Source organism: Chiloscyllium plagiosum, chromosome 9, assembly GCF_004010195.1.
Source record: "Chiloscyllium plagiosum isolate BGI_BamShark_2017 chromosome 9, ASM401019v2, whole genome shotgun sequence".
In the NCBI taxonomy this organism is placed as follows: domain Eukaryota; kingdom Metazoa; phylum Chordata; class Chondrichthyes; order Orectolobiformes; family Hemiscylliidae; genus Chiloscyllium; species Chiloscyllium plagiosum.
In genome coordinates this window covers 46,490,448-46,518,209 of record NC_057718.1, presented here as the reverse complement: position 1 = coordinate 46,518,209, position 27,762 = coordinate 46,490,448, and the positions used below count along the sequence as shown (strand labels likewise).

Here is a 27,762-nt window from a genome sequence, read left to right as displayed (position 1 = left end):
TTTCTTCCCGACCTCTCCGCCCCCACCCCCTCTCCGACCTATCACCCTCACCTCAACCTCCTTCCTATTGCATTCCCAACGCCCCTTCCCCAAATCCCTCCTCCCTACCTTTTATCTTCGCCTGCTTGGCACACCCTCCTCATTCCTGAAGAAGGGCTTATGCCCGAAACATCGAATCTCCTTCTCCTTTGATGCTGCCTGACCTGCTGCGCTTTTCCAGCAACACATTTTTCAGCACTGATCTACAGCATCTGCAGTCCTCACTTTCTCCTAGTTAAAATACCCTGTACAAACAACAAGCAAATTTACTAATTGAATTTACAAAATACCTTGCAAGGACTGTAACAAACTCTATATCAGATAAACAGACAGAAAATTAGCCATCAGGATACATGAGCATCAACTAGCTTACAAAAAGACATGACCCACTATCACTAGTATCCTTAATACAGACAAAAAAGGACATCACTTTGACTGGGACAACACAACCATCCAAGAACAAGCCAAACAAACGTTCACATGAATTTCTTGAAGCATGGCATTCTAACCGGAACTCTATCAGTAAACACATCGACTTGGACCCCATCTACCATCCTCGGAGAAAAAGAACCGGAAATGACATCACCCACGCAAAGAAACCTAAACACATAAATAGAAAGCAGGACATATCACCAGCACATCAACGAAGGCTCACGAAATGTCTGACAACAAACCTTCTAGCTCAGTGAGCAAACTTACATCCAGAACCTCAATCTGAGCTACAAATCTTTTCAAATATCGCTAGTTCCTGTATTAAATCATTAAGTGGTACTCACAGCTAGCCACAATGTAACTAAAGGACTAAACTCTCTTTTTCGGCTTGTCGACACTTGCATGCATTTTATTTTAAAATCCAAGGTTAAGATATATAAATATAGTTTCAATTTATCTCTCTAACTGAGAGAATGACAGCATGAATTTGATCCTGTTAAAAGCAGAAGGTATTGTGCAATGAAAAGGTAAATTGGGTTTGTCTTGAGGTGACATGGAAAATTACTACAAAAGGACATATATGTAGTATGTGTGTACTTGTCTAACTGGTGGTGTGTAAATCCTGCTTTTCCTATTATCCTGAAGCATAGAATATAACATTAGAATGTTCATCACTTCCTAAAAGTCTTTTTGATAGATTTGTGTTGACATCTGTAACATAAATCTAAATCATTGTAATAGTTATTTATATTTTATTGCTGTCCTTTCTGCTAATTTGGACTAATCTGGTGATCACTAGCTGGTTAATGACATTATTACATAATTGACATGATAATGATTAAAACTTAGTTACACACATCTTGATTGCACTACTGAAATATGAAACAGTGATGAACCGAAACCCTAATTATTGTGCATTTAACAAGTAAACTGTCCATCACAACCATTCACCCTGTGAATGTTAATGGTGCTCAGTTGCTTCTCCAAGTCATCAGTTTTGTTATATGAGCATCATAAAGAGCCATCTGGAATTCCTAAATGCAATTTGGTTAAAGATAGGGCAGGGTAGAAAAATGAAGTATTTCCTGAAAGGACAAGCTGTGTTTCAGTTCTTTTTCCCCCAATATTATGAACCTTCAATTGATTTTTTTTTTAATCCAAAGCTTGTTTATTTTAACTGTTATGTTGCTGAACTGTTGGAAGAACAATTTGGAGAGATTTAAGTCTCTCTCAATGATTGAATGTGTTCTGTACATATTACAATAGTCCTGTTTAATTTTTTGATGTATTTCAAGAGAGACTGCAATCGGCTACCACTGATACGTTGTTTATATTTGTTCCTACTAACTTGTGGATTACTTTTAATAGACTTGTCGGTAAGCGTAAACAAAGCCTACTCTGAATTTTCTATTCCAGCAAGTAATCTAAAGTAATCTAAAAACAGCATTTTAAATTAGATGCTAAAGTGTTGGTAAAGTAAAATAAGCATTGGATACATTGGAGAGATGGTGAAATAAGAACAGCAGTATAAAAGCCTTTGGAGAGGTTTTATTTTAAGAAATGTTGTATGGTGGGACAAGTGCAATAATTAATTGGGTTTAGAGAGAGAGTTGCAATGAGCTGAACTGTCATGAGTGAGGGAGGCAATAATTGGAGGACTGACTGATTGTCTGGAGGAATTGTGTGACTTGGAAGGTTAAGACCTTAGAGGGATTTCTAAATGAAGGTAAAGATTTCATTGCGCTGGGGCCAGGGAGCCAACTGGAGGACCGGAGCATGAGCAATGACTAGAATTGATTTGAAAAATCCAGAAAGATTTGCTTTGATATGCCCAGTGAAATTCTCAAAGGACTTTACAACCAATGAAGTAGTTTTGAAGTTAGTCACCTGATGTAACACAGGAAACAATGATTTTTGTCTTCATAGTGCTTAATGGGAAGAGGGTGTTGTCTCAGTCGGTACTTAGATATTGGAAAGTCTGACAACATCGAAACCGTTGATCAAACATATCCAAATGGGACTAGAATAATTGTGAAAACAGGGTGGCATGGACAAGTTGGGCCGAAGGGCCTGTTTCCATTTTGTAAACGACTAAACCTCTAAATTCAGGAATTGTGTGCAGATACTGGTGAGGTAGAGATGGATTTCATCAGTGGATGAAAATAAGAACAAGCCTCATTCTACAGATAATGTTTCTGAGGAGCCGTATATAAACAAGGAAAAGGAGAGCACCGAATCCTTGGGATATTTACAAGGTGATCATAAAATTTAGAAGATGCAGCTATTTCTGTATATCTGGGACAAGTAAAAAGGGAAACAAGAAAGACTTGCATTCATAGATCACTCCTCGTGACCTTCAGATGTCTGGAAGCACTTCATAGTCAATGAACTACTTCTGAAATGGAGTCACTGTTCAACTAACAAACATGGAAATTAATTTTGGACACAAAATTCTCAGTGATGTGACAGTGTCCACAAGTCAGATACTCTATTCTTTTATGACACTGATTGTGGGATTAAATATTGGCCAGGGAACTATGGATAATTCCCCTGCTCATGTTTAAAATAATGCTCTACCTGCAGGCAGAAGAGACTTTGTTTGTTTGTATAGCATTTCAGTCTTGCATTGGAGTGTCACCATTATTTGTCAAGACAGACTTTGAGACTGGTTTGAGCTACAGTTTACAGTGGAACTGAATGCCAGTCAATGCCCAGGTTAATGGAATGGATAGTCAGTGTAATGCTGCAGAGAACTTGAGGAAAATAACAATGTGCAGTCATAATCACAAAGAGGTTGTTATTGATGACTTTGAGAAATGCGGTTTTTAGGTCTGAATTGTATGCAGGGAATGGTGAAGGCCATACTATCCACCCTTCCCACTAAGGAATAAATGTTAGGAAACTGTAGCATTAACAGGCAGCCCACTGGATAAAGAAAGCCCTGTAGTCTTCTGAGTTGGAAAGGAATTGGGTTCCGGGAGTTGGAAAGGTGGGGTGGGGGTTGCTTTGCATGTTTTGATGGCACATAGTACCTGCCCATGCCAAACTCAAAGAAATTAAGTGTTCCAAATGCTGAAGGTATCCATTTAACATGACCTTCAGCTGAATTCAGTGGAATTCTATTGCCTGAGCAAGCCAGAAAGATTGCTTTTTTTTGAGATGAGTGTGCATTAGGATCAGGGACAAGGTATTTTAAGACAAAATAATTAGTTGTGGTTTCAGGAATCATTTGTAGAACTGAAAGGCCATTCTCGCAGCTCACATATTTGGAATGGCAATTACTTTAAAGTCACCTTGTTCAGCCCTCTTCTCTGCTAATGACTGAGTGATGTGTGCACCTGGCTTTTCCAGATGTGTCAAAATGGTTTGTAATTCAGGAAACATCAGTGTTTATTTATCTTAACCAGTGCAATAAGTACAGCAGCACCAAATTAATTGTGCATCTCTTCGAATGAGTGTACATCCAGCTGTAACTCTTAGCCGTTCTTCCTGCCCTGCTTGCCAGAATGTTTCAGCAGCTCTGTAAGTCATCATGCTCTCAACATAAAGTAAATTAAAAAGAGCTGCTGTTTGCTGCTAAATGGCAGAGTGTTTTGCTGCTCTCTATTGCATCAATGTGCTTGAGAATACTGTGCAAGCATCTTCTAATGGCATCTTCTCTATATCCTATTAATGAGCATATGGAGCAGAAGACCTTGACTCATAATTACAGTCCATCTAATTGAGAGAGCAGCATGTTTCCATATTGATGGACTGGGTATGATTTGATTAACTGATGACCAATTAGTCTGCATAAATTTGAGCTGAGCTTAAATCATTTTTTGACCGTCCTTAATTAACTGTAGTTAAATGTAGTTCAATTTTGAGGTGCTTTTTTATTTTAATGCTTCCTTGTTTTTCTGCAGTAATTTTCTGCCGCTTCTCCTTCCTCCCCATTCATTGTCCTCTGAAGTGTGGTTGGAACCAATTTTCTTGTGCCTTTGTAACTGGTGTTTGGAGATGTTTGAGGGAAGCTTAGGTTAACTTTGCTCCCAATTCTTTGCATCACAAAGAGAAAGGATTTTGCTTTCTGTAGGCTGCTTCTTCATCGTCAATCATCAGAAAATAGGATCCAGGGAACTTTGAAAGAAATAGATTTATGCTGACAAAAGAATGTATTCAAACCAAATTGCCTCCCTCAACCATATTAGTAGAAAAGTAAATTCAGAGTACCACAGAGGCTCCGAACTAACCATTTTATAATTTTTCTAGATTATGTTCGAATGATACAGCAACAAGATGGTCATTTGGCCTATCGTAATTGTGTCGGTTTTGCAAAGGTTACCTGTTAATCTAGTGCTTTGTACAATTTTGATTTCTCTGCAATTCCTCCTATTCATGTGTGTATTCAGTTCTCTTTTAAAAGATATATTGAATCTGCTTCCAGCAACATTTCAATAGTCCAGAACATAATTAATTGATTACTGTACTGTGAAATTCAACCTGACACTGGTCTGTCTTGGACTCCACAATTTTCATTTATTTAAGATTTGTCCAGTTTATCATTAAACCATATTACTCAGCAAGACTATCTTCTTAGTAACTGAGCTCTGCAGAGGTGGTAGTAGTAATGGTGTTTCAGTTGACCTCTGCATCTGCGTTTTAGGAAAGAGAGAAACCTGTTGGTGCTGTTGCTAATGCTAGCTGTCATGTAACTCCAGCTAGATAAGAAATATGTCAGTAAGTCGGTGTGCGAGGGATGAGCAAAAGGCTCGTGTGAGTGGACCTAATGCATATACATCTTCCTGGCTTGGAGGAAATGGTGATTAATTTTAACTTATTCTTTCATGGGATAAAGGTATTGCCAATGAGGCCATTGTTTACTGCCCATTCCTAATTGCACATGGACTGAGTGCTTGCTTAGCCACTTCACAAGGCAGTTAAATATTAACCACATTGTTGTAAGTTTGGAATCAAATGTAGGCCAGACTAGGTAAGGATAACAGTTTTCCTTCCCCAAAGAGTAGGAGTGAACTAGTTGAATTTTTGACAATAACTTATTTTTATAAGCAGATGAGGAGAGATAATTGATTCCCCTCTTTTATCTTAATCTCGTCGGCAGTTGGAGCAAGTCTACGTAACCGCAGAGCTAACACACTTCAGTTAACTCAGTCAAATTGAAGGGGCCTATTAATTAGATGGGTTTTCCTAAGTGAAAGAGAGGGAATTAGTTACCCTTTGGGAGGGAAAATAGTTACCCCCACACTTATCCCCACACATGGGTAGAATAAATGCAGAAAACAAGGTAAAGGCACTTGCAATTAAAATTCTTCAAGTCAGTGAGGAATTAGATTTTCAATTTGTGTTCTGGCCGTTTAGCCAAAGGCTTTGTTTTTCAGCAGCAGTGAAGTTTGTAGATCTTGAGTTTTCAGTAAATGGTTGTTGTTACAAGTTGCTTTTTTTTTAAACCAGGCATTGGCTTTTGAGGCTGAGTCACAGGTGGGGAAAGTGTCTTTCAACTCTTGCTTTACAAAATCAATGTTTCCTGTCTCTTCTGCTCAGAAGCAGCTGGTGATGAAAGTCTATTTGTATATTCCTGAGTCTGCTCATTGTTTTTCCAAACTGGCAGATGAGCCTTTCGTCTCCCAGTATGTGAAATTATCATACATGTGAATTAAACAGGAATCCAGTTTCCAGATGCTGATTTAATTGTCTGATTTCACTGTCTTTGCAGGCAGTGTCGTTTCAGTGCAAACTTTTATGTATCTCGCTGGTTTCTCAAAGCTCACCCTAATCTGTGGTCAGGTGATTGCAGCAGCAATTTTCAGTCAGCATTTCTCCTTTTTTAAATAGTCGCTTTACTTCATGAAGGTCTTGGGTATGAGTATCTGATGATGGAAGCTGAACATCAGTGGTCTTTGTTAATCATTAAAATGACAGCAGGTTTCCCAGTGACCATTACTGAGGATAGATTTTGACTCTGTTTTCTTTACTAATTAGTAGTTGATGGAATTTGAACCTGTGTACCGAGAACACTGGCCTGGATCTCTACATTTCCAGCCACCATATCTGTGTTAATCTATTGATCTTAAAAGGTAGCCATTCCTGCATATTTTTACCTTTAAGTACAGCCATACTTATTTCCTTAAAAGTTGGACTTGCTGCAACGCCTTCAAGATATGGTCTCTGTACATTGTCACAATGGGATCTCCATGTATTTGCTTGTTTTCAGGGTTATTGGAAATTTGATTGTCTCTGCTAAGTCTTCTCTGACCTTCACTCAAACACCACCACCCCACCCCCCACCTCCAATCTCGCACAATCAAATTGGACTCCATCATTTTGTGCTGTGTGCAGGCTAATTAAACTCAAAGATTGATCAATGCTTCACAGAAGATTTGTTCAATTATTTTTCTCTCTCTGGTATATGAAGAAAAGGAGTCTCTAAGCTGGCTGGAGTGCAAACAATAGAAAGTTTTAGTTATAGCGAAATGCAGCAGTGACAGGATTAGTGATGGAAAGGTAAGAACACCCGTTGCAAGGAGGAGACACTGAAGGTGGAATGTGTGGGATAGTACTGGCTAAGGGACAATGTAGGAGAAACCCTTGGGAAAGGGAGAGAGTTATAGCACTGGGTGAGGGAATTAAGTAAAGCTCGACATGTCTTTCTTGTGGAAATGCAGATATGAATCTGATTACAGTAATGGCTTTTATGTCCAGCGCTAGGTATTTTTTGGTGAGGCTGGGGTTTTGAATTAGAAGACGAGACTTATGTTCTTCAGCCCCTCGGGACATGCAATTAATACTTTTAACTTTTCAGCAAGAGAAGGCTACTGGTCTTCGTCCTCTTGCATGATTTCTGAATGGTCATCAATATCAAGATTATGTGGGTATTGTACGTGCATATTCAAAGGTAAAATTGTAGTGTGCAGTGACTTGCTTTCTATAGGATTGCAAGCTAATTCAAAAGGTCACCATATTTACATTTACCAGTATATGGTACTTTATCCGAAATCCTTGGTGTGGGGGAGCAGTTGTTTTCTGGAATTTGGAATTTTTCACATTTTGAAATAAATGACATTTTCGCAGTGGGGAAAAAAAATTACCTAAACAGATGCACATGTGAATAATACGACTGCTGACACATAGTTGACGCCTGTCAATGCTGGGCCACGCTGCCATGTCATATCTGAGTGGGTGTGGAGTTTGGTCACCAGTTCGCACGCCAAAATGATGTCCCACACTCTACGAAAGATATTTCAGAGCTTTTTGGATTTTTGAATTTTGGATAAAGCATTGTGTACCTGTTTTATATATATATATCTGGCATTACTTTGACAAGCCTTCACAATTAGCCTTCTGCCTAACACAATGCTCTCTGTAGATGCACCTGGATGTTGCAGGAAGGATTGAATGTATTGCTTTTGTGGGATTCTTAATTTGGTTAAAATGGAATTCTAAGTAAACTGCAGTCAGTACATCACAATGATATAAAATATGGATGAATGATTTTTTTAAAAAAAAAATTACACTGCCCAATTTAATGCCTGGAATCTTCATTAACTGATATGTTTTAAAGGGGACCAAAATGCTGAGTTAAAATGGCCACAGGCATCCCCCGATTAGGCAAGTGGTCAAGATTCATTAAGATAGTTGCCCAAAAATGCAGTGGTGAGCTGAGGATAACAGTCAATGATGCACATGTCACATGAGCAGTTGGGGGAAAAAATGACAGCACAATAAATGTGTGGGTTTTAGTTTGGTGGTATCTCCTTTTGAGGGGCTCTGAAGCATCCTTTGAGCATGGCTCAGCATTATTACATGCCATTAGTAGTAAACACCTCTGGTTTAGCTGGTAGTGGCACCTGTTCCTGAATGCTGACCTGCTGGAATGCTATTTCTGCCATTGGAAATCTCTTAATGTGGACGCTGTATTGGATGTACCAGGAGTGCTTTTCAAATCCAAACATAGCAGCTCATGGAATGAAAAAAACGTCAATGAAGAATTCTAGAATTGAAACCTACTCTGCCTAGTAGTGACCATGACCTAAGATTGTCATTGTTGTAAAAGTCCATCTGGTTCACTTTCCCCCTTTTTAGGGAAGGACATCAGCTACCTTTATTCATTCTGGGCTAATGTGAATCGTATTTCACAGAAATGTGTTTAACTCTTCTACCTGTTGAAGGGGGCGAGCAGTCACTTCATTAAAGGACAGTTGGGATTGTCCAAAAAATGCTAATGATTCCCATATTGAACATAAGAGCTTGGACCAGGAGTAGGCAATTCAGCCTGTTGAGCTTCTCCTCCACAGTGTCATGGTTCATCTCATCTGTTTCAAATCCACTTTCTTGCTCACTATCCATAACAATTCCATCTGTCATCAATTAAAAATCTGTCTGTCTCCTCAAATTTACCCAATGTCCTGGCATCCTTTTGTGGTAATGAATTCCATAGATTCATAACAACTGTTTGAGAAAAGTAATTTCTCCTCATCTCTGTTTTAAATCTGCTACTCCTTATCCTAAAATTAGGATCTCTTGTTCTAGATTGCCGTACATGAGGAAATATCCTCTGCACGTCAACTTGGTCAATCCCCTTTAGCATTTTCTATAATCTATATTTTTTTTTTAAAGGAGTTGCATTTGTTTCATTGAAATTGGTTAATTGACTGCCCTGAAAGGGGTTATTTTGATCTGCACCACCACCTCTTTTCCCCCATTTGCTGTTTGTCGTGGCAATAAATTGTGACACTTGGCTCTGGTTGGTACAACAGGGTTGCTCTAGAATGGGTTAGGCAATGGGTAACTTGTTTAAATATCCTAATAGCCTATTCGGTGAAGCTTCTTGTGACAACATGGCTTTTGTTATGTGCATGTCATTGGGTTGAGTATTGACACCATAAACTAAATGGTGAGTGAGTAGTTTGTTTGGTGGCCACAGTCTGTGGCTGTGAGTCACACATGCAGTACCTGTATTATCATGTGTGTATGGTTATATTTTAACTGAAGGATTCAGAATGGAACTCTTCGCAGTTCAGGTACAATTCTGCTTTTAAATGTGGGGCAGGTAAAGCGATGTCTAGTCAATGGTATCCTGAACCATGGGAAAACTTGTTATCCTAAAGCCACCAGCATTCTCCACCTACTTGTCTTTGGACAGTGAATACTATGCACTCTTTGCTGATCTGAGTGTCAGTTGCATCCCTAGGGCAGCAGTGAATAACAAATAATGATGTTATAGATCATCTGCTCTAGCCTGAAAAGTTGACTCATCTACATGGGGAATCACATTGTAGCCTGCAAACTCAGTAAAGACATTACCACCATAGTCCACCGATCAGCAAGGGTGTTAACATACTGAACGATCAGCTGTAAGATTCCACCCATATTACCATCCTCCAGGATATAGGGCTATCTCTTGCCTGTTCTGGTCATTTTTTTCCAGAAAATAACAGGACATTAAGGGTCATCACCTCCTTCCAAGCAATTCTTTTAAGGTGATAACTCTGCTTTTTAGAGTAAAAATTTGAGTGTAATTATGATATTTTCTTCAGTTCTACATTTGAACAATTTTCCTCTATTAAAAGGATACCAATGATGTGCATTTTTTAATTTCTTGTCAGTTTAGTTAATTCTTTTATTTTTTTGAAAGTGAAGGACAAAGGTACTTGGGAAAGGTCATGCAATGACACTGATGATTAACTAGGCTAGGGAACATCAGAGATGGCTGTGAACTTGTTTTGAAGCTAATCCTCAGAATTGGTATTTTAAAGCTAAGACGTTTGAGGACTGACTGCATTGTGAAATTTTCCGAGAGGTCTTTGGGTTTGATCCTGGTTTGGATGTTGCTCAGATTTATCCAAACCGGGTTTGAGTTATACTTGTACGGAGAGTGAAGATTACGCAGATTCAGAGACTTGGAGCTAAAGTCAGGTGGTTCTTGTGGTTGGCAGTAGTGAGTTGCCAAATGTGTAAACATTAGTCACTCACTTCTTGATGTTCAGGGTAATAATCTGTTTTCTTCCTTCCCCCATGCGATACTGCCTGTAAAGCTATGCTTCATGGTAAAGTTTCTGTGTTAGCTGGCAACTAGTTTTTAATTGTCCATAAGTGCTTAATCCACTTCTCACTTATTTGTTATAGCCAGTTTGTTAATATTTTAGTACCAAAGCAATTATTTGGGTTTGGGCTGGCAGAGTAGAATATGATCAGACAATTGTAGATGATTGGACTGGTGAATGGAATGAGGGGCTTGTAGGTTGGCATAAAGAGAAGGATAAAGAGCAGAAGTGGCTGAATGTGACAACAGTGCCAGGTAAGAATTAGTAAGCTATACAGCACGGAAACAGGCCCTTCGGTCCTAAACTGATGTGGTCCCATTTGCCAGCATTTGGACCATATCCATATAAACCTGTCCTCCTCTTTATACCTATTCAGATGCCTTTTTAAATGTTGTAATTGTACCAGCCTCCACTTCCTCCTGGCAACTCGTTCCATACACGCACCACCCTCTGCGTGAAAGAGTTGTCCCTTGGGTTCTTTTTAAATCTTTTCCCCTCTCACCTTTAAACCTGTGCCCTCTAGTTTTGAACTCCTCTACCCTAGGGAAAATGCTTTGGCTATTCATCCTATCCATGCCCCCCATTATTTTATAAACCACCTACATGTTCACCCCTTGGCTTCCGATGCTCCAGAGGAAAAAGTAGTTCAAGCCTATTCAGCCTCTCCCTATAGCTCAAACCCTCCAACCCTGGCAACATTTGTGTAAATCTCTTCTAAACCGTTCAAGTTTAACAACATCTTTCCCATAGCAGAGCAAGTGGCCTCACCAATGTCCTGTACAGCTGCAACATGACCTCCCAACTCCTTTAATCAATCACCGACCAATAAAGACAAATGTGCCTTCACGACTGTGTCTCCACATTCAAGGAGCTATGAACCTGCACCCCTAGGTTCCTTTGGTTGGCAACACTCCCCAGGCTCCTATTGTTAAGAGTATAAAGTCGCAGGGGTGGTTTGCCTGACCAAAAGGCAACACCTCACATGTATCTGCATTAAACTTCATCTGTCACACTGGCCCATTTGAAATGCTTCTGCTGTATTCTGAGAGAGTCTTCACCATGCCACCAATTTTGGTGTTGTCTGCAAACTTACTGACCATGCCTCCTATGTTCACATCCAAGTCACTTATACAAAATGGCAAGAGGCAGTAGACCCAGCACTGATCCTTGTGGCACTCTGCTGATCACAAGCCTCCAGTCCGAAAAACAGTTCTCCACCACCATCCTCTCTTCTATCTTCAAGCCAATTTTGTATTCAATTGGTTAGCTCCCCCTAGATTCCATGTGATCTAACCTTGCTAACCAGTCTACCACATGGAACTTTGTCAAATGCCTTGCTGAAGTCCATATAGACCTGATCTTCTGAACTCTCAGTGGGATAATGCAGTGGGGAACAGGCACTTCCTTTTGGAAAAGGAGCTTAGTGGAGTGTATGTGCAGTAGTATGATGGTGGTAGCAAGACTGGAAGTGTTAGAAGATATCAATGTCCTACATAAAGGATTAGTTATGAACAGAGATTCCTTTTTAAAAACAAAAGAATTCAAGATAGTCTCCTGCACAAAACTAATATCAAAATATGGAAATAATGTTTCTGATTAAACACATTTCTAGGCCCCACAACTCATTCTGGTGAAAGATTAAGATTAGTGGGTAAAAATGTGCAGCAGACGTGAAAAGGGATAGCTGAGACTTTCATGTTACTCGAAATGGAAACGGTGAAGCATAAGGAGCAGAAATTAGGCCATTCAGCTGATCGAGTCTGCTCTGCCATTCAATCATAGCTGATAGGTGTTTCAACCCCATTTTCCTGCTTTTTCTCCATAACCTTTGATCTCCTGGGCAATCAAGAACTTATCAATCTCAGTTTTTAAATACACTCGATGACCTGACCTCCACAGCCATCTGTGCCTGAATTCCACAGATTCACCACTCTCTGGCTAAACAAGTTTCTCCTTATCTTCATTCTAAAGGGTCTTCCCTTTCTTCTAAAGCTGTGCCCTCTTGTCCTAGTCTCTCCTACCAATGGAAACCTCTTCCCAACGTCCACTCTGTCCAGGCCGTTCAGTATTCTGTAAGCTTTAGTCCGATCCTCCCACATTCTTCTCAACTGTGTCTGGTCCCACAGTCCTTGAGTGTTCCTCATATGTTAAGCCTTTCATTCCTGGGATCATTCTCGTGAGCCTCCTTTGGACCCGTTTCAGGGCCAGTACATCCTTCCTGAGGTATGGGGCTCAGAATTACTCTCCATATTCTAAATGTGATCTGACCACAGTCTTAAATCCTCAGGAATGCATCCCTGCTTTCATGCTGTAGTCCTCTCAAGATGAATGATAACCATTTGTATTTGCCTTTCTAACTACCAAGTCAACCTGAAAGTTTACCTTAAGAGACACCTGGACAAGGACTCCCAAGTCCCTTTGTACTCCAGTTTTCTGAATTTTCTCCCCATTTAGAAAATAGTTCATGCCTCTATTCTTCCTACCAAAGTGCATGAGCTCACAATTTTTCCCATGTTCTGTATTTGATCTGCCACTTCTTTGCCCACTCTCCTAAACTGTCTAAATCTTTTTGCAGCCTCCCCATCTCCTCAATACCACCTGCCCCATCACCTATCTTTGTATCATCTGCAAACCTAGCCCGAATGCCTTCTGTTCCTTCATTCAGATCATTAATGTATAAAGTGAAACGTTGTAGTCCCAACACTGACCCTTGTGGAATATTACGAAGTCACTGGCTTCCATCGCGAGAAGGACCCTTTTATTCCCACTCTCTGCCTTCTGCCAGACAGCCAAGCTTTTATCTATGCTAGTACCTTGTCTCTAACACCGTGGGCTTTTATCTTACTCAGCAGCCTCCTGTGCATCACCTTATTGAAGGCCTTCTGGAAGTCCCGATAGACAACATCTATTGGCTCTCCTTGGTCTAACCTGCTCGTTCGCTCCTCAAAGAATTCTAACAGATTGGTCAGGCATGACCTCACTTTGATGAAACCATGCTGACTTTGCCCTATTTTACCATGCACTGTCTTTTGCCTTCCTCCCTTTTCAAACAGGGGTTTACGTTAGTGATTTTTCCAGTCCTCTGGGACCTTTCCTGACTCCAGTGATTCCTGAAAGATCACCACTAAAGCGTCCACTATCTCTTCAGTTATCTCCTTCACAGCCCATCCAGTCCATGTGATTTATCCACTTTCAGACCTTTCAGTTTTTCTATAACCTTCTCCTTTGTGATGGCCACCATACCCATTTCTGCTCCCCAGCTCTCGAAGTTTTGGTATATTACTCGTGTCTTCCACTGATGCAAAGTACTTATTCAGTCCTCAGCCATTTCCTTGTTCCCCATTACTACTTTTCCAGCGGCCCAATGTCCACTTTTCCCGCTCTTGCCCTTTAGATATATAAAGAAACTCTAGCAATCTTTTCTAATATTACTGCGTAGCTTACCCACATATTTAAGCTTCTCCCTCATTTATTTCTTTCTTGGATGTCTTCTGTTCCTCTTCGTAGATTCTCCAATCCTCTGGTTTCCCACTGCCTTTCGCCACATTATGTTTTCTCTTTTTTGCTTTTATGCTACCCCCAACTTCCTGAGTCAGCCGTGGTTGTCTCATCGTCCATGTACACGCTTCTTTTTCCTCAATGATTTTTTGCAGTGTCTCCTGAATTACTCCCACAAACTCCTGCCATTACTGTTCCACTGTCTTTCCTGCTAGGCTCCTCTCCCAGTCAGTTTTGGTCAGCTCCTCCTTCGAGCCTCTGTAGCTGCCTTTGTTCAACTGTAATGCCATTACATCTGATTCCACCTTCTCCCCCTCAAAACTCCAATAGCACTCCGGATGTAACATAGTGCTTCATTCGAAACATAAGGCTAACTTTGGGGAAAAAACGCAGACATTCTTCAGGTTATAGTCACCTTGACATGTAAAACTTCATGGACTTGCCATTATTAATTATTTTCCTATTCAACATTGGAGGCTTTTTGGTACCTCCATGTGATTGAACAATGAAAAGGAGCAAACACAAATTGCTGGAAAAATTCAGCAGGTCTGGCAGCATCTGTGGAGAGAAATCAGAGTTAATGATTCGGGTTGAGTCTTTCTTTAATGAAAAGGAGCAACCCTGCTTCATTCTCTCAGATGTATTGTTCTACAAGTAAGGAACTTATTAAAAAGATGTATAACAAAACTTGATAAATTTATTCAGGTGAATTGAATCTGAATTATAAACACTGTTAGAAGTCTGGGTCTTCAATTAAATCTTTTGGTACGAATGATAATGCTGGGTAATAAACATTTGAATTTTATTGAAAGTAATGTGGTCTATTCTGCCAATATACGTACTGAAACTTTTCTCACTATCTCCTTTCTTCATTTACCTGTAGAAAGTGATCAGCCAGGTTTATCCAGTGATAGTGACTTGCTGTCACTGACAGTGGACGGGGATTCACTCACTGAATGGGATGATGGAATGGCATCAAATAGAAGTTCCCCAAGCAGATTTACGAAACATAGTTCCTCCCCTGAACCTACAAGCTCGGCTACCGTTCTTCCTCAGGAGAGGAGCCAGGATGGCGCGGAAGGAGGCAGAGGCTTGTGGTCACAACCAATTGGAAGTCTCAAACGTAGAACAGGGAAAGGTGATTACTTGGCAAAGGCAGGTGATCAGATAAAGCTGGCACTGCAAAAGGAAGCCGAACAAGATTACGAAGCTGCCTTCAATTTCTACAGGAATGGAGTTGATCTACTACTTCAAGGAGTTCAAGGTAATGATCAACGAAGATTTTTGATTTTCATGTATACCTTTGGTATTTCTGTATAAAACCAACAATGAATTCTAGAGATACCTTACCTTAACTTCTGACTGTTTTAAAGCACCTAAAATTATCAACATGTTAAACAAGCCAGGGTTTAAAATTCTGCAAATGTAGCTGTCTTACTTCTCCAGTGGACACTACAGTAAACACGTGAAGTTACTATTGTCCCTTAGGGCTATTTTCCCATTGGAGAGATACGACTGGTGGTGGTTTAACCTAAGGCTCACTGTGCTTCTAGGTGAGGGGTGAGATTGAGAAGGTGGCACCTTTGTGGAACCTTGGCTGGTCTGGGAATTGAACTCACTGTGGTGGTGTCACTGTATATTACAAACAAGCTGTACAACTAACTGGCTGCATATATCATTATGTTATAAAACAGAGTAAAACACCTCTTCAGTTCCCGCAATTGTCTCTGTTCTAGCTGGGAAACAGCATCTTTAATTACATCAGACAGCATGTGGCCTCTTTGGGTGAGATCAACAATTTTAGTGTCAAATTATGGACTTTTATTTTATAAGTCAGACTTACATTTCTTGTATTTATTCATTTTTTTTTTGAAGAGCATTTCAATATTAAGAAATCCTCTGTAAAACGTCTAGAATGAAAAGTGCCTTTGTAATTCTGGGCATGCTCTTCACTTCCAACCTGCACCTTGCATCCTCATCCCTCATCACTTCTTGTTTTACTCCTGTCTCTTTTTCCATCCCATTTAGTATCCTCTTGAAACTTAGGATTTCCATGAAACTTATGTGATGCTTCCTAATTCCAACCCCAATTAATGACCTGTCCTGAAATCCGGTGCTAGCAGATACTGTTGTGCTGCTTGTAGTTGCTGGTAATTTTGAAATAAAAATGGACACTGCAGGAAATATACAAGTCTGACTGACTGCATTGATGGCGAATAAACTGGGGTTAACATTTCAGATCTTTTCCCCTTTTGTCATAACTAATATCTATAGAAATGCAGCAGGTTTTGAACAAATGAAAGGGTGGTGTGTTGGAAGATCAGAAAGGCCTTTCATATGGTGTAGGACAGGAGAGAGAAAATCACAAAAGATGTTATGGTTTCAAGGTGAAATGCCATAATACAGAGGAATCTCAATGATCCGATATTCGATTATCTGAATATCAGATCATCCAGCAAGATCACAAGGTCCTGATTATTGTCTTTTAAAAAAAGTGTTATCTGGCCCTCGATTATCCGGAATTCGATTAACTGAACAAAATATTTCCCGCCTGTGTCCTTCAGATAATTGAGGTTCCTCTGTAATGGGATACTTTAGTATTAACAGAGCTACATCAGAGAGCCATTTTTTGTGGCTAATTGAAGTTATTGAGAAATCAAACCAGCAGTAAACTAATTTCTACCTGTCAATTATAATGACCCTGATATCTTTCAATGAAAATTGTCTGTAGCACCTGGCTTAACTCATTCAGCATTGAGCTAAGTAAATATCTCTTGATTCATTAACTCTGCTTTCTGTCCACAGATGCTGCCAGACCAGTTGAGTTTCTGCAGCATTTTTTTTTTGTTTCAGATTTCTAGTATCTACCATGCTTTGATTTTATTCTGTTTTTTTGATAAATGTATAATATGGTAGTTAATAGAATAACTTGTGTAAAATGTTCACCCCTTTGCTGCTCAATCGTGAGGAAAAACTTGCGAATTGTAAAGACTTGCTTGATTTGACTGGAGTCTTGGGAGAAATTTTGTGGAATATTTCCTTCTTTGATTTGAAAGAGAGGAAGGCCAATTTCAGGGAAAGGTGGATTGTACATACTGTACAGCAGAAGCTTCATTAGTGCTTTAAAAATCTGTTTCTTGTTCACTGTTTTCCAGGGCACAGTCTAATGCCCTCCACCATGTGGTGTTGAAATAGGAAAATGACAGTCGAGCATTCTCATCTATTTCCTCCATCTACCGCAATTAAATTAATAATGGGAGGGTCAGTAGAACTGCTTTCCTGCTGTGCCCTTCGTTTGTTATGTGGGTGATTTACTCAGTTTGACTACATGCAGTTGTATGTGTATATCAGATTCCTCATTCAAAGGCACTTAGTGCCTGATCAAGAGATCTAGCATCAGCAAGCAGGACCCTGCCATTGCTGACCTCCCCACCTCCTTCCCTCCCATTATCCTCAGCTGTTCTGTGGGTCCTAGACTTCAGTAGATGCTATACTGGCTTTAACCACTATCTCCCTAATACCAGCCTTTGTTCAGCTGGCAGCTTCTGGCACATGGGACTTCTACCCCTGGGTCCCATGATCCTGGGGAAGGCTTTCTGCCGTACAGTTGTCTGAATGACGCTGACTTTGGGGAAGACCCACCAAATTAGGTGACATGGGCTTTTTGCCATTCTTCAGCCAGTGGATGAGAGCTCTGCTGCTTGCATTCAAACTAGTGCCTTGGCCTTGCAAGATATTTTTAAAAACTCATTTCTTAGCACGTATATATTTGTCAACACTTTGAATGTGGAAATTATCTATTCAGAATGGCTAAGATTTTCATTTCCCACTATATTATGAGCCTCAATTTATTTAATGTCGACATTGATTTCTGACTGTAGTTTTTTAAAAAAAAATATTTTTGTTGCTTGCTGGTTAATAATCCAGTCTGGTTGTAGTTCCTGGAAAGGAATGTTTGTTCCACTTTAAGGTGAGACTTCTTTTTCAAAGTAGTCTTTATTTTCCCTGTTGTTGGGTCCCTGTTTTCACTACTGAATACTATTTCTCATTTAAATCATTTGGTATCCTGTTGCTTTTCAGAGTGCTAATTTGAAACATCATCAGCTGGAAACCTTGTGGGAATTATCACAGTTCCTTTTGTCTCCATTTAAAATTCCTTTTATACCCAGTGAGGAAGCACTGAGGTTCAGTTTAGTTCTTCATGATAGCAGCTGCAGTCCTACTTAATGTTTCAGGTGTGGAAAGGTGTTCATATCTTGACCCAAATGAATGTTGCATTTGAATTGAATCTGGTCCAGTTGTGATTCCATCTAACATTTTGAGTTGGTAACCAGGGGGCTTTGTGGTGACTTAGACATATTGAGTGAGTGAGCAAATATATGACAGATGCTGAACAATGTGGCTAAATGTGAAGTACAGAAAGGCTGAGCATTATTTAAACAGGGATATGTTAGGAAATGTGAGTGTACAAAGGGAAGTGGATGTCACTGTACACAAGTCAGTGAAAGTAGACAGGGAGATGCGGCAAGCAATTTGGAAGGCAAATGGTATGCTGGTCCTCCTTGCAAAAGGATTTCAGAAGCAGGAATGTCTTCATGGCCCTAGTGAGACCACACCTGGAGTATGGCATCCCTACCTAAGGCCATATTTGTCATAGAGGGAGTGCAGTGAAGGTTTATTGGGTGGGTAGGATTGTCTTATGAGGAGAGATCCTGGGTTAGTATTCACTAGTTTAGAAGGATGAAATGGAATCTGATTGAAACGTATACAATTCGAACAAAGCTACACAGTCGAAGTATAGGTGGATGTTTTCACTGGTTGGGGAGTCTAGAACTGGGTCAGTCTTGGAATACAAGGTAGGCACTTGAGCTGAGGAAAAGTTTTTTTTTTCCTACTCAAAGGTATTGAACATATGGAATTCACTAACATAGAAGGCTGTGGAGGCCAAGTTATTGTATATATTCAAGAAGGGGAGAGATACATTTTTAAAGTTTTGAAGATATAAATGGGTTTGGGGTGAAAGCAGGAATGCGTCATTGAGAGAGAGCCATAGAGTGTGGAAACAGTCGTTCGGTCCAACTAGTTCATGCCAACCATGTTTCTAAACTAAACTAGCTCCCATCTGCCTGCATTTTGCTCATATTCCTCTATGTCCTTACCTATTCATGTATATATCCAAGTGTCTTTTGAACATTGTAACTGTACCTGCATCCACTACTTTGTCTGGTACGTCATTCCACACATGAACCACTCTGCTTTTTACAAAAAAAGTCACCCCTCGAGTCCTTTTTTTTTTTGAAACTCCCCCACCCTAAGGGAAAAAACACTTGTCATCCACCTATCTGTGCCCCTCATGATTTTATAAACCACAATAAGGTCACCCTTCAACCTCCTATGCTCCAGTGAAAAAGGTCCCAGCCTTTTCAGTCAATTTTTATATCTCAAACACTCCAATACCAGCAACATGCTAGTAAGTCTATTCTGAACCCCCTTTAATTTAATAATATCCTTCCTACACCAGGGTGACCAGAACTGCACACTGTACACTAGAAGAGGCCTCACCAATGTCCTGGAAAATCTCAACAAGATGCCCCAACTCCTATACTCAAAGGTCTGAGCAATAAGGCACGTGTGCTAAATGCCTTCTTAATCTACCTGTGAAGCAAATTTCGAACATGTGACTGCAGACCAGCAATGTGGTTGACTTTTTTAACTGCCTTCTGGGCGTTTAGGGATCAACAATAAATGCTGGTTGGTCAGCAAACCCCACATTCGACAAATTAATAAAGAAGCTAAAACTCAGTTATCATTAACTGTGTATTCTCCATTGCAAAGCTTTGGCAACAAGTATTGCTGGGAATGTACACAAGTTCTGGACTACCAAATGATTATATTTTCTAAGGTTTAAGGCCATGAATAATTTTCCAAGTATAATCCCTGAAGATTAAAGATGAGGAAGAAACAAATAAGCACACTGATATACTGAACATTGCACAAACATTCATCTGTTAGTATTTAAAAACAAAAAAAAATTAAAAAGTCACCAATCTTTGCCATTTGATTTTTCATCTCAACCTTAGGTCACCTCTTTGAAATAAGGCAGTCTTCAATCCTCTGAAAAAGACTTTTCTCTACAAACATTTTGTGATCGGTCTCTACTAAAATGTGGCATTGTGGTAAAAAGATTAAGCATTTACCTATGTATAATCACAGTACTTTTTGTTTTAAAAATGGACTCTAATGTGTTTGTTGGTACTTCACAATATTTATGGAAGAAATCTTTTATAGACTTTTACAGAAGGATCAAAATTTCAATGTACATCTTTCCCAAAAGTTTAATATAACTTAAAATTAGTAACTGTTTCAAGGCAGATCTAGAACTAACAATTTTTCGTATTGTTACAATAGAATTGGGTTTCAGTTTAATATATTTGAACAGCTTTAAAAAATAAAGCTGTTCTTGTAAAAACAGGTCTTGTAATTTACTCAAGGGTATGCACCCAGATATTTCACACTGGTTTTACATGAAATCAATGCCAGTGACCTTTTGTGAAGCGAAGAATTTCAGGCAAATCTGCTTTCCAACAGTAGTCTCTCCTGTTTGGCCTCTTAGAATTTCTAAGAGGGTAGGGTGTCAAATGGTTATTCTACCATATGCAAACACCTGCCCCTCCATTACTGCAATGCCAATCTTGGAAATAACATTGGTGGAATTCTGGGCTTGCCTAGGAAGCTTGGAGGTGCTGTCCAGTGTACAGGATTGTTGTACAGATTATGAACAATGCATGCTTGTTAAACAAATGCTCAATGGAGATGTTATGTGTCACATCCAAGTGGTTGTAGATTTAACTGACTGATTGTTGTTATTTAGAAAGTAGCAGAATGAAGAAAAACCCAGATTATTTTTTGTATTGATTGGCAGTTATGGCGAGATCCCAGCCTCTCCCTATACTTTACCCCCATTGAGCAGCAAGGAAAACATGCTGAAATCCTCCACACTCTATACAGTCTGGACCCAAGTAGTTCCTACTGTTCACATGAGCCCTCCTGGAATTTGGGTTACATTTTAGGAACCCTATCCTAACATACTTCTGGAGGTGGACAACTTCCAGAATTTCTAATCTCAGTCTCTATTGACTAATGTTTTGAGAGTTTACTTAACGGTGCTGTCACTGCCTGAAGTCTTCGCTTTGAACACAAAAGCTGGCACCAGACTGTTAAATTCACAATCCTGCTTTGAAAAGTCTGGACATAGTCCAATTTATTATAGACATTTGCATGAATTTGCTTTTCTGCCAAACACAGAAATAAGAAAGCAAAGACTCTCTATGTTATACAATTTTAACAACATTCAATTAGCATATATAATAGTAGTTTTAACTGAGCGACAAGCCTGAATGTATGGCAATATTATGCAATAATAAAAATAAGATTTACATCCATATTGAATTGATCATAAATACAGTGATTTCAAATATATAGTAAGTGACCTCAGATAAAATTGAAAAAGATAATGCATGTTCAGGTGTAGATCTAGTTGATTTTCTGCCACCAAGTCAAGAACAGCATCCAGGAGTTTGAACCTATGGCATCTACAAAAACCTCACAATGACAGGACACTTGGGACTCAGGAGAGAATACCAAGATGAGAAAACTATAACAACCTAAAATAAAACCAAAAAAGCTTTTGTAAATTCCATGCTCAAATGGGGTAGTAACTCCACAAATTAAGGTTACAGTTGCATCTCAAATGCACCTAGCCCAATATGGGAATTTTCTGATTTCCAAATGGGGACAGGGGAGATTAAAGAGTTTAACTGTGCAATTTTTAAGACCCAATTAGATCATCTGAAAATACACTAACTGCTTCTTGTGCCTCACAATTTAAACTGCAAAAACAAAGCCATACAACTTTTTATTTTAGCAGCTGCACAATTCTGTTTCAGATCAGCCCATGAGAATGAAAGTCATCTGAAATATCCTTAGAACATACATAAGATTAGAAAAACATCACTTCAAACTTTCTTGCAGTCAAATGTGGAACTGCAGTTGTTGATCATTTATAATTTATCTTACGTCCAGGAATAATGAATCTTCTACCTCCCAAAAGCTAGGCTGTATCCTTGGGAGTTACATTAACCGCCCAAATAAGTGAGGAGTAATTTTCCAACATAGTATGAGCTAATGCAATATTCATCTTTGGAGTGTACAGGAAGGCCACAACTGTGAAATTCAGTGCAGGAAGCAGCAGATCCATCAGCCAACAAGCTCTGACTAATGTGGGAAGTGTATTTAGTCATTCAGTACCAGGTTTCGCTTCCTCAGGATTATCCTCAAATGGCCTGAAACAAAAAAACAAACAAGAAACAATAGCTATCAACAGATCAACTGCATTAACCAATATTTTTCAGCTATTATTTTGAACAGTTTCTTTTAAATTCCTGTGGAAAGAGAAACCTTTCCAGAAAAATAAAAATTGTTTATGTACTTCAATTTCTTTTATAGAACAACGTGTGCAAAATGTGGGATCAGTGTGTTACAGGAACTCTATATGCGAAGTTACTCTGGCAAGTAACTCATCTCCTGGCTCCCCAAAGCCTGTCCACCATCTACAAGGCACAAGTGTGATGGAATAACCTCACTTGCCTGGATGAGTGCAGCTCCAACAACACTCAAGCAGCTTGACACTGTCCTAGACAAAGCAGCTTATTTAATTGGCACTACATCCACTCCCTCCACCATGGATGCTCAGTAGCAGCAGATGCACTGCAGAAATACACTGAAATTCTTTACACAGCACCTTCCAAACCCACAACCATTTCCATCTAGAAGGACAAGAACAACTAATATTTGGGAGCTCCTCCAAGCCACTCATCATCTTGACTTGGAAATATATTGCTGTTCCTTCACTGAAGTAGGGTCAAAATCCCTAAGGTTCAATCCACATAATATGGTCTGCAGTGGTTCAGGAAGGCAGCTCACCACCACCTTCAAGGGCAATTAGGGACAGTCAATAAATGCAGACCAACCAGTAATGCTCACAGCCCACAAGTGAACTTTTCAAAAAATCTAAAGTGCAACCATCATTGGATCAAGTCAGTTACAATGGAATCACAAATTGACCCTGGAAATGTTCTATTTGGTGTCTTTAGTGGTTTTCGAAATGTTCTAAAACATAATGGAATCATTGTATAACCCCTACATTGTGGAAACAGGTCATTTGGCCCAATAAGTCCACACTGACCCATTCACCTACCCTACTGCACTGCATTTCCCCTGACTAATGCATCTAGCCTACACATCCCTGAACACCATGGGCAATTTAACATGGCCAATTCACCTAACCTGCACATCTTTGGACTGTGGGAGGAAATCCGTGCAGACACGGGAAGAGTGTGCAAACTCCACACAGTTGCCTGAGGCTGGAATCGAACCCAGATCCCTGGTACTGTGAGGCAGCAGTGCTAATCACTGAGCCGTCATGCTGCTCTCATTAACTCAGGTTAACTCAATTTTACGTCTTGCCTAGATTTAATTATTTAACTCTAAGCACTTGTTTGGAGACATTGCAAGAAATGGAATTGAATGAAGGAACTGTGTGAAAAGCAGGGTATCAGTAGGAGCACTTCTGGAAAACAAAGTATTTAATCAAGAGTACAGTCAACCATGAGCCAATATCTAATGATCCAGGAGTCCAGCAAAGGAGAGTAGTAGTATCAAGATTAGCAATATACAGAAGCAGGTTCAACATCTGCACACAGGATAGAAATAATGTGAAACACAAGGACCAGGACAAATGAAGTACAGGAGTCTAGGCAATGGTTAAACATGTCAAAAAGTGTGGTGCTGGAAAAGCAAAGCAAGTCAGGCAGCATCTCTGAGGTGGGTCAATATTTCAGGCATAAGCTCTTCATTAGGAATGGGGGATTAATTGGGACTGACAGATAAATAGAAGGGGCTGGGAAGAGGGAAGGTAACTTGGAAAGCAATAGGTGGATGAAGGTGGTGGGTGACGGTGATAGGGTGGAGCGGATTGATGGGAAGGAAGATGGACAGGTAGGACAGTTCAAGAGGGCGGTATTGAGTTGGAGGGTTGGATCTGTGATAAGATGGGGGGGGGATTTGAGGAAGATGGTGAAATTGAAATAGATACAGTGTGGTTGGAGGGCCCCAAGGCAGAAGATGAGACGTTCTTCCCCCAGCCAATTTCACCAGTTTCGTCATCTCCCCTCCCAGACCACCAAATTCAAGCCACCCGACGCCTGGAGGAAGAACACCTCATCTTCTGCCTTGGGATCCTCCAACCATACAGCACCAATAACGATTGCACCAGTTTCCTCATCTCTCCTCCCCCTACCTCATCCCAGATCCAACACTCCAACTCAGCACTGCCCACTTGAATTGTCCTACCTGTCCATCTTCCTTCTCACTTATCCGCTCCACCCTCCTCTCCGATCTATCCCCTTCACCCCCACCTTCATCTACCTATCGCATTCCCAGCTACCACCCCTCTCCCCCCCGCCCCCCGACTCACACCCTTCCCATTTATCTCTCAGCCCCTTGGGCCTCCCCCTCATTCCTGATGAAGAGCTTATGCTCGAAATGTCGACTCTCCTGCTCCTCTGATCATGCCTGACTGGCTGTGCTTTTCCAGCACCACACTCTTCGACTCTGATCTCCAGCATCTGCAGTCTTCACTTTCTCCTCTGCTGGATTATAATCCAGCAAGAAGAGTTATTCATCCTTGGAAAGGCTTACATTTTCATCTGATTATTACAACCCTAGGGGTGGTAATATTCCCCTTTTAAATGGTGTTCCAGTAGCTTGTTAGTGTTATTAACAATACATTTCCTGTCAGCAGAATTAACAAGAACTTCTAGTAAATAACCTTGTGATAGCCTTGATAGCAATCGCTGAGGTTGAATTTGAGGGCCGTATTATAAAGGATGAACTGGACTTTGAGCAGAGGAAACTTGTGGTTTCCATCTGGGTTCCTGCAGAAGCAACTCTACCATTTATTGGTCTGTGGGGACAGTTAATAAATCTACCTGCTTGGGTGTTCTCTGAACTGGTGAGGAAAATTATGAAAGATGCTTCATCCAGGCCATTACTGAAGATTGCAGTTGAATCTTGATTATTTCATTAAGACCCTACGTATGTAAATAAGAACTTGTTGGGTTTTAGTGGATTTCCTTGATGTCAGCCACTAGATCAGATTAAAATTCAGAAAGATAAGTACCTGGCATCTTTCTGGAGATAAATGGTGAATCCTAAAAGCTAGGAAAGAGAGCATATTGGAAAAAGATTCTTTGATTATGTGGCAAAGTAGATTGCAGTGGTGAAATCTTTTTTTTTTTTCCTTTTTGTTTTTCTCTCTGATATCTTTTGTTTCCAGCAGCAGTCACTGAACAGTGACAGTCATATACAGCATGGAAACAGATCCTTTGGCCATATTCCCAAACTAAACTAGTCCCATTTCTTCTGTTTTAATTGCCTCTCTTACTGGTTTCTTTGCAGAGACTAAACTGCCAACAGTTCAGGGTCTTATTCCCTTTGTGAAGTCTTCTGGAATAAATGATGCAGTACATGTGTTAATGAAATAAGGTGAGGATTTGAGGTTGTTTTAGTTGTGTCCCTTTTGTCCATGTTTCTAGATTCAATTCATTATGTTTTCCATAAAAGCAGAAATTAGGCCACTGGCTCATCGAGTCTGCTCCGCCATTCGAACATGTTTCAACCCCATTTTCCCACTTTCTCCCTGTAATCTTGGATTCCCCATGGCAACCAAGAACTTATCCATCTCTGATTTAAATATACGCAATAACCTGGCCTCCACAGCCTGCGGTGGTAATGAATTCCACAGATTCACCACTCCAGCTAAAGAAGTTTCTCCTTATCTCCATTCTAATGGGCGTTCCCTTTACTCTAAGGCTGTGCCATTGGGTCCTCGTCTCTCCTGCCAGTGGAAACATCTTCCCAACATCCACTCTACCATTCGGTATTCGGTGAGTTTCAATCAGATCCCCCCACCTCCTTCTAAACTCTGCGTATAGTCCCAGACTCCTCAAATGTTCCTCCCTATTGTTAAGCCTTTCATTCCTGGGATCATTTTCTTGAACCTCCTCTTGACCTGCTCCAGGGTCAATGTTCTAAATATGGCCTGAGCCTTATAAAGCCTCAGAAATGCATCCCTGCTTTTATATTCTAGTCCTTTCAAGATGAATAGTAACATAGTATTTGCCTTCCTAATTACTGACTCAATCTGCAAGTTTACCTTCAGAGAATCCTGGACTAGATTCCTTTGTACTCCAGATTTCTGAATTTTCTCCCCGTTTAGAAAACAGTCTGTGCCTCTCGCCTTCTTACCAAAGTGAAGTTTGTTTTTTTTTGAAGAAATTGAACTGCGTTGCGGAACGTGATGTCACAACACCATTAAAAACTAAGAATTTCCGTGGTTTTTTTTTAAAAAAAAGTTTAAATTGGTCACTGGATTTTATTCAGGCTTCCTCTCCCACAGTTGTGATTTTCTTTGGAGTTTCCACTGTATTTTGTTGTTACTTTTTTGCCTGCTCTCCTAACACCCATTGGCTCTCCTTGATCTAACCTGCTCGATGACTCCTCAAAGAATGGTCACAGATTTGTCAGGCATGACCTCCCCTTGATGAAACCATGGTGACTTTGCCCTATTTTACCATACACTTCCAAATATTCAGAAATCTTATCCCTCACAATGGACTCCAAAATCTTGCCATTGACTGAGGTCAGGCTAATCCGTTTGGAATTTTCTGTCTTTTCTGTTACTCCCTTTTTAAACAAGAGGGCAGCAACAGCAGTTTTCCAGCTCTCTGGGACCCTCCCTGTTTTCCTGTTGTAATGGCAAATACTGAAAATTGATAATGCTAAAGCAACAGAATAATATACTGAACATTAAATCTTAACCACCAGAAATTAATTGAAAACCATGATATTCTTCCAAACAATATTGCTTTTTGCTCTCTATCCCAGTTGTTTGGAGATGCATGCATTGAGTCACATATTCCTGTAGATGGCAGTAAAGAGTCCATAATCAGCAAGTCAAGTATGTTTTGTGTTTCTGAACCACAGAACAGCCTGAGCTTTGTTTGCAGAATTCAAACAAGTAAAAGTGACTGCTGAAGCAAAGATAACTATCTTGTTACTGGTCATGTTTTGTGGTTGATGTGCTTGGAAAAATCTGTTGTCTGTTCTGCACAACCTGCTACTAATAGCCTGCCTCTATAATGAGCGTCACGTCAACCTACAAAATCTGCAAAGCTAATTGAAATCTTAGACCATCAGTCAACTCCCAAAAAAAATCTCAACTGTGGGAGAGGAAACCTGAATAAAATCCATTGACCAAGGTAGCTGAATAATTTAAACATTTTTTGAATAACCCTGAATTTCTTGAAATCTTAGACCATCAGTCAACTCCCAAAAAAAATCTCAACTGTGGGAGAGGAAACCTGAATAAAATCCATTGACCAAGGTAGCTGAATAATTTAAACATTTTTTGAATAACCACTGAATTTCTTAGTTTTTACTAGTGTTGTGACATCACGTTCTGCAACTGTTTGATTTTTTCCAAAAACTGAAACTTCACGACCACCTATTATCGATGAAAATAATTAGTTACAAAGGGATTGAAGTGCGTCATAATCTTTGTAATTTAAGCTGCAGCACTCACCCATTGTTGCATCAAATGTATTGGATGATGAAGTTATCACCACAGCATATA

General features: G+C 40.0%; 1 protein-coding gene across 2 annotated transcripts in view; it reads left to right on the top strand.

Annotated features, from left to right (window-relative positions):
- The window catches only part of rps6kc1 (ribosomal protein S6 kinase polypeptide 1), a 167,759-nt gene that overhangs the window by 58,828 nt on the left and 81,169 nt on the right, over positions 1–27,762 (top strand). For both annotated transcript variants that reach the window (XM_043695846.1, XM_043695845.1), the window contains one exon: positions 14,893–15,273. In XM_043695846.1, coding sequence (XP_043551781.1) covers positions 14,893–15,273 — 381 coding nt within the window. The remainder of the gene's footprint in view (positions 1–14,892; positions 15,274–27,762) is intronic.